At 33.1% G+C, this 7,745-nt stretch overlaps 2 protein-coding genes across 2 annotated transcripts; one reads left to right on the forward strand and one right to left on the reverse strand.

Annotated features, from left to right (window-relative positions):
• Positions 1-553: 553 nt before the first annotated feature.
• Positions 554-3,156, reverse strand: Exo84 (exocyst 84). The gene is made up of 6 exons (XM_065498634.1): positions 2,999-3,156; positions 2,715-2,870; positions 2,328-2,658; positions 1,495-2,267; positions 901-1,430; positions 554-835 (listed from the first exon to the last, which is right to left on the reverse strand). The coding sequence occupies exons 1-6, from the start codon at positions 3,048-3,050 to the stop codon at positions 653-655; spliced, it is 2,025 nt and encodes a 674-aa protein (XP_065354706.1). The 5' UTR covers positions 3,051-3,156; the 3' UTR covers positions 554-652.
• A 1,149-nt stretch (positions 3,157-4,305) lies between these two features.
• LOC135949165 (tRNA modification GTPase GTPBP3, mitochondrial) lies at positions 4,306-7,458 on the forward strand. The gene is made up of 3 exons (XM_065498635.1): positions 4,306-4,846; positions 5,336-6,084; positions 6,980-7,458. Exons 1-3 carry the CDS (start codon positions 4,346-4,348, stop codon positions 7,221-7,223), a joined length of 1,494 nt encoding a protein of 497 aa, XP_065354707.1. The 5' UTR covers positions 4,306-4,345; the 3' UTR covers positions 7,224-7,458.
• Positions 7,459-7,745: the final 287 nt, after the last annotated feature.

Here is a 7,745-nt window from a genome sequence, read left to right on the forward strand (position 1 = left end):
GTCTATTTTTCTAGTTTTGCTTTTAGCTCTTCCCCACACACTCCAACATTCAATGATTTAATTTTTTCTACGCTAAAACCGTATTATATGAATATCTGCCATATTCCGTTTTGAAAACTATACTCACAACTTGTAATTACAACCTTCTTTGTTTTACTTTTAGGTTTTATTTTTTCAACTTTTGCAAAAAAAGAAACGATATTTTTTATTATTTCTTTTAATTTTTATTTAATTGAAAAAAAATCATAAATTAGTAACACAATAAATGAAAATGATGCATTAAATTATTAATGAATGGATGGTATGAACAAGAAACACAAAATTATATTTAAAAAAAATGTTTTAATTCATGTGGTTATCTATGTATATAATTAATTATTATAATTAAATATAAAAAAGAAAATGGTAATAATTATAAATGAAAAACAAAATTATAATGATGAGAAAGGAATAAAAATACGCTACGTGTAATTATAATGAATGTAAAAATTATTACTAAAAAATAGTCCATATCACCCAATTCCCTCCCGCTCATCAGCAAAATTTAATCAGGTTTGTACCTTTTGTTATTTAATTTATTTACTTAACAGAAATAAGAATCATCAATATTATTAGGAATACTTTACATCTGAGATTAAGTAATTTAAGATTATTAAATCACATCAGTTTGATAAACATTACGTTTTTTGGGGATAGGAGCCTGTTGCTCGTGAAATTGGTTTTGTAAAATTTCCAGAATATTAGCATTACTGCCACTGATTTGACGGAATTTTGCAATTGCAATTGGCAACAATTCCTCAATAAGGAACTGCTTATTTTTCATTACGAAGTTTGGCTGAAAGAAAAAGCGAAATTATATTTAATTTAAACGATATAATAAAATCATTGTGGTTGTCCTACATCAACACTTAAGCCGGAGAGTGGCTTAATTGATTGCTGGGTTTGAAGCAAGTCCCTAAGTAGAATTTGACAACTTTGGGAGAGAGCTTCGCTTTTAGCCAAGTAACCGGAATACTGTGTTAACTGCAAATAATGCCTGGTAAAGTTTACTGTTGACTGAGTTAAGTTGATCCAAGTATCGCCAGTTGTATGGGGACGTAAGTTAAGGCCTAAAGCGTCCAGTTCTAAAAGTATTCGTTTCAAGTTGGATTTCGTCTGTAGATTATATGGTTGCCAAGCGTCTTCTGTTCGTCCTATAGTTTCTAACAATCTAACACGAGAGTCATTGATTAATCCAACCAGATCGGCGCGCAACAAGCCTTCCAAATGGTATGAAAGATCCAAGCCAATTTCGGTAAGTTTTGCGCATGGTTTGCGTACACCCTCTATACATTTAGCAATGCCTTCCAAATTACTTCCTTTTGTAAGGTAATGTTTTTTCAGTTGGCTGGCAAAGTATTGTAGTTCGGCGTTACACCATACTACAAGTGCTATAATTTAAATAAGTTATTAGTGCATTTTTATTAGGGATTATTTTTGTATGTATGTACATACCACTAACACAGGCCGGTTGTGTCTCAAAAGAAGCTAGAAACTCACATGCAACTTGGGCCAAATCACAGAAAAAAAGTTCGGATATTTCTGCGTTATTTTTTCTTGCTTCCCTTTGGGCAGTTCGCAATGCTATGGAACATACTTTTAATAAAGTTCCACAAGCTTGTCTTGCCTTGCCCATATTCACAAGAATCTGAAGACAACGTCTGGATGACCTTAAAGCGACTTGCAAGTTCCTAGCATGACATTTTGACAGCTCTTGCAAGAGTACGTCCATTAAATGCTTTTCCAAGTGTTGGACTTTAGATTCTATATCAGCGGCATTGTCAAAACTTTTATCCTGACTTAACAATTCCTGGCACCGTTTGACAAGCGATTCGGCTTCTTCGAAATGTCGCTGTGCTATAAAGGTTTGTATTTCATCGGTAGCTGTATAAATCCATTCGGGACCACTCTTTGCTTGAAAATTTGGAAGCTGCGTCTCTGTTGGTGTTAGATCTACAGATTTTTCACTACTTGGGGGAGTATTTGCAACCTTATTTTTTGGTGGCTGGGGAGCTGGTCCCTTTTTTGATTTTTTCTGTTGTTGATCCCATTTAAACGCTACCTCGAATTTCTCTATCCATTCATCTTTGCCAGCCTCTGTAATGCTTTGAAAAATTTTCGAACCGTCCGGGGTAATAATATTAATTGCGTTTTTAATACCATCCAAATCTTTAATGTTAATCACTGCAAGAGTTTTAGGATTATACTCGGCCACTAATTCCAGTCTCCTAAAATCAATTATTTTTTATTAGCACTTTGTTCTTATAACACCTTTTTTATATACACACTTGTCGTGCTTAACTTTGCACACTATTAGAACATCGTTAAACAAAAAGAAAAACACCCTCTGAATTGGTCGATAATCATTGGCATCTAATTCGGTTAGAGCTCCTTCGTTAAGAAAAGTTTTTCCTTCCAGATTGCCATTAAAGCCTTGAACCATTTCTTTAACAGCGCGCGTTGCATGCATATTATCGGCTTCCTGTTGAGCTTGAGCTTTATTATCTTCATCGTCCGCAGATTTATTAGCTCCACTAGACTTGTCATCCGTCAAAGAGGCCAAGATATTATGCTGATCATTTAGTAGCAATGACAGTTGAGTCATTTCAGATTCTAGGCCTAAATAATTACATTAATACTACAACAAATACAAGTTATTTTAATATTAAACGTACTGGATATTTCCTTGGCCGTTTCGATAAATTGCATGTAATTTGCATAAACAGATCTCTTCAAGGTAGCTGAAGTTTGATCGCTGTAGGCTTGAATTTCTTTTTTTCTTTTCTGTAAATCTGGACCCCCAACACATTCCTTCACCAACAGTTTCGTGTCTGTGAAAAATTAAAACATATAATGATTTATATTAAATCTTGTATTATATAGTACATAGGTTTTATTTTATTATTCTTTAGGCCAGAATGGCTTTATTTATATTAACGAATTGAATGAATATACAAACATTTCTCCACACTAAAATTGGTATTGTCAAACTCTTTCATTAAATCATCCATTTTTTTCTTAGTGATTACGATATCGACTAAATCTTTTAATTGCAACAAATGTTTATTATAATTTATTAATTATAGCTCTTAGAAAAAACAAAAAGTTTACTCCCACTTTTATGACGGATTCGCATATAAAACAGCTGGTTAATGACACCGCAAGCGTTGCATTTTAATAACAACTCTGTTAAGGGGTATAAAGAAAATTTAAAAATCACCACCAAGGTGAATTTATATTCGGTGTTAATTTTCACAACATGCAATTTTAATTTCGTTATATGTATATTAGAGATCTCAGCTTTTTTCACCATTAAGTTTTTTTTACGATTTTTTTGTTAAATTTTGACGATTTTTACAAAAATTATCTGGCAACGGTAAGTTAACTGAGAAGGCTCCATTAGTCTTTGCGTTCTGTAACGTTTCTGTTCTGTGCCGTTCTGAAAATCACCATCTTGGTGATTTTGTTACTATTTTTAGTGTTTTTTGTATTTAGACCTTCAACATATTATTGTGAACATTTTTGTAAATACATATATTTTTTGTTAATGATTTAATTTAAACTATTTTTTTTTACATACATAGTACATACGTTAAAAGAAATTTATATTTATTTTAGTAAATTTCAATGTTTTTTTTTAAATATTATATTTATTATTCTTTTGTTAATAATAAATATTTCCTTTTCAAAAATGTTGGCACCACTGCTTTCATATTGTTGGCATTTTTGTGTATATATGATATCAGCTGTTTTAGCTGTCACTTAACGTTGCGGAAAAAATTCTGTTTTCAACAGATTCATCCGCAACAGAACGGCAACGTTACAGTAAAACTAACGACATACACAACTTTCCCTATGCTAAAAACAAAACAGCTGATTCGGAACGGACAAACTAACTAGGCCTAGAGACAAAAAGCTAACTAACTCCCTGTCCATGATGTAATGATATACAAGGTGACATGGTGAAAAAAGGTGACATTAATCAAACAGCTGATTATTTTTTGCTCTAATTCATCTTGTCAAAATTAGTTTTGCTGTAATTTGTATACATTAAGCAACTGTTTTTGACATTATAAAAGTTATTTGTTTTGGTATTGTTGTATTTGTTGCCGTAACGCATACACCTTATAATCATTACGCCATGTATTTGTTTATGTTAGTGCTGTCAACGTTTGTTTTTGTTACTTTTACGTTTGGTGTAGTATTCGCAACAAAAAATATTAGTGAATTTGACAGCTCGAGCCTCTAAACAAGAGAAGAAAAAATAAGTTTACATTTCTGATACAAATGCAGCTTTTCTTAGAAAATGTATAATATATTTGGGAATTTATTAATAAGTCCAAAATTTTATTGTATATGGACACGATTCAGGAGCAGCGCAAATACGATTTATTCTTTAAGTTCAGCGTATGGCAAATGTGGTGTTTCCGTGATTCGGGTATCGGGGCCGCAAACGAGAAAGGCCCTAAGAGCTATAGTAGGAAATCGGCACGAGTTAAAGGAGCGGCATGCTTATTTAAAATCTCTACGCCATCCAAAGTCAAATGAAATTATTGATAAAGGTTTAGTTTTATGGTTTCCTGGACCAGCATCGTTCACTGGAGAAGACAGTTGTGAATTTCAGGTTCATGGCTCTTTAGCTGTAATTGCTGCAATGATGGAAGCATTGGGGCATATATCTGGCCTAAGGCCAGCCACTCCCGGAGAATTTACTAAACGAGCATTTTTTGGTAATAAATTGGATTTAACGGAAGTGGAAGGTTTAGCGGATCTTATACACGCCGAAACAGAAGCTCAAAGAAAACAGGCAAGTTTTTCTATGCACATTACAGTGATCCAAAAAAATTACCGTCACACCTAGACTGATTTTATTTATTGTAGGAATACGATCTGTAAAAAATTAGGATGATAAGATAATGATAGTTTTTTTTTGCATTAGAATGTAAAATAATCGCCGTTTCCCTTAATCTTGAATTTGTAATTCCTAATGAATGCGAAATATATATGACATACATATTTTTATTTGGATTATTTTATCTCACGGTAATTACGTACACATTTCGATTATTTTGCATTCAAATGCAAACAAATTATTTAATGCTAAAATGTTTGCTAAAACTGAAAAATTTTATCCTAATATTTTACAGAACGTGTATCTGCTATCCATATAATAATTCTAGAGGGGGAGACGGCCTGTATACCTTAATATGCTTTTCGGCCATATAATCTTGGAGAACTCTAATGCACATACATATATATTACAAACTTTTAACGTATTTATTGTATGTATGTGCAGGCACTTTTACAAAGTACAGGATCATTATCAAGGCTCTATGACAATTGGCGTAAGCGTTTAATACGTTGTGCAGCCCACCTGGAGGCATATATAGATTTTGCAGAAGATGAAAATATAGAGGACGATGTCATTGTAAAACTTACAGAAGAGTTGAAGAAAATTCAGAGTGAGATAAGGGAGCATCTCAATGACCAAAGACAGGGAGAGATGTTAAGAGATGGTGTGCGTACAGCCATCATCGGAGCTCCCAACGTAGGTAAAAGCAGTTTTCTTAATCTAATGTGCCAAAGAGATTTGTCAATTGTGACAGAAATGGCGGGAACAACAAGAGATGTCATTGAATCCACTCATAATATTGGAGGATATCCTGTTCGTTTTTCTGATACAGCTGGGTTAAGACTGTCAACAGACGATAAAGTTGAAAAACAAGGTATATTAAAGGCTATGAATTGTGTACATGAAGCGGACTTAGTGTTAATAATGCTAGATGCAGGTCATTTAAAAAAAACAAAAGTAAATGATGTAAAATCATTTGAGATTCATTTAAATAAATATTTACAAGAGTTGGATTTAAATGAGGAGATACTGGCGAATAAACGCATACAAATTATTATTAACAAAATTGACTTGCTGTCCGAAGATGAACTTGCTAAAATCCAACAACTGCCCAACATATTTGTTATATCATGCAGGGAAAAGAAAAACCTAAACATATTTTTGAGTCAGTTCGAGAATCTATTGAAAGAGCTGTAAGTACTTCATTACATATACAGGGTGGTCCAATTACTAGGATATTTTTAAAGCGTGTTATATTGACACTGATCGATTTTTTTCTATTCGAAATATCGACTATCAGTCAGTGTCATACCTCCGTGGACCAAAATTAGTAGCTTTACGCTTGAACAACTATGGAAAATATTGCAAACATATCCCCAAAGTGAGTGGCTGTGTTGTCCAAACTGTGCGTTTTTTGCAAAAGAAATGAAGCACCCACCACGAGTGCTGTACGCAAGTTTGTGCCAAAAAGTTCGTGAGACTGGACTGCTCTGGACGAAAGTGTGCAACTTGATCGATTATGTCATTTAAAGGAAGATATCAACCTGGATAAAATTTGGTTAGTCCCGGTCCACACTGAAACATTTGCTGCAAAACATTTTTAAATTCTCTTTTGAAACTGCATTCGTGTTCATACAGTGAAGATTTTGCTTTTCAGTATTTGACATTTCTGTACATAACGAATAAATGTGGATGACATACTCAACAAAAACTTCATGTACATGAAACGGAGTACCCTTTTCCATTCCTCTTTCCCCTTTCCCCTTCATCAACAAACTCAAATGTTTTGCAGCAAATGTTTCACAGTATGTCACGGTAATCGTGTTATCAGCCGTATTGGCGTTGCCAGTTGATCGTCTTGGAGCTGCGATATTAGCCCATTCGTGAGATAGAACCAGAAACTGTCAACAGTCTTGGAAAATAGGACTGACTGGATAAGACACATGAAAGTAATCTTATTCCATAAATAATGGGAATATTTGGTTTTTCTAGTTTAATTCATTTTATTTAAAAGAAAAAACTTCTAAATGGACCACCCTAAATGGACCAGATATGTAAAATAAATCGTTAAATCTTGTAATTTTTTAGATGTGGAATTCCATTACCTGAAGCACCAAGACTGACACATGCTCGCTATCGTCTACATTTAGATCGATGTATTGATCATATACATGTATTTCTGTCCGAGTATTCACCGGATATTTTCCCCGATATTGCCATCTCTGCCCAAAAGTTAAGACATGCAGTCAAAGACATAGAGCGCATAACTGGTCATGTTAGTACTGATGACATATTGGATGTAGTCTTTAAGGATTTTTGCATAGGAAAATAGTTTAAAAATAAATACACTGAAAATAATTCATGCTTTTACGAAAAAAACTTTTCGTAGATACGTTTATAATCCCAATAAACCAGAGAACTTTATGATAGTGAAAACGATATTACATTATGGGCATGATTATCATATTATAATTTATTATTGAAAACGATATTATATCATAATATCGTAATATCGTTTTCAAATTTTTGCTTTCAATAAAATAAATAAACCTCAAATAGAAAAATAATTTAAATTAAAACAAGTAAGAAAGTATGGTCGGTCAAGCCCGACCATATAATACCCTACACCAAGCAAAAACATTTTTCTTTTAAAATATCAATAATTTATATTCGTGAGTGACTATGACCAATTATGGACCGATCACCTTGAAATTAGGTCGTGTGATTTATGTCTTAATGAAAGTTATTTATGTTGAATTTTGTGTATATAACAAAATTTTTAGGAGATTTATGCACGTTTAAGTGATTTTCGGAAGCGGGTCTAATGGGAGCTATGACTAATTATGGACCGATC

The sequence above is a fragment of the Calliphora vicina genome, chromosome 1 (assembly GCF_958450345.1).
Source record: "Calliphora vicina chromosome 1, idCalVici1.1, whole genome shotgun sequence".
NCBI lineage: Eukaryota > Metazoa > Arthropoda > Insecta > Diptera > Calliphoridae > Calliphora > Calliphora vicina.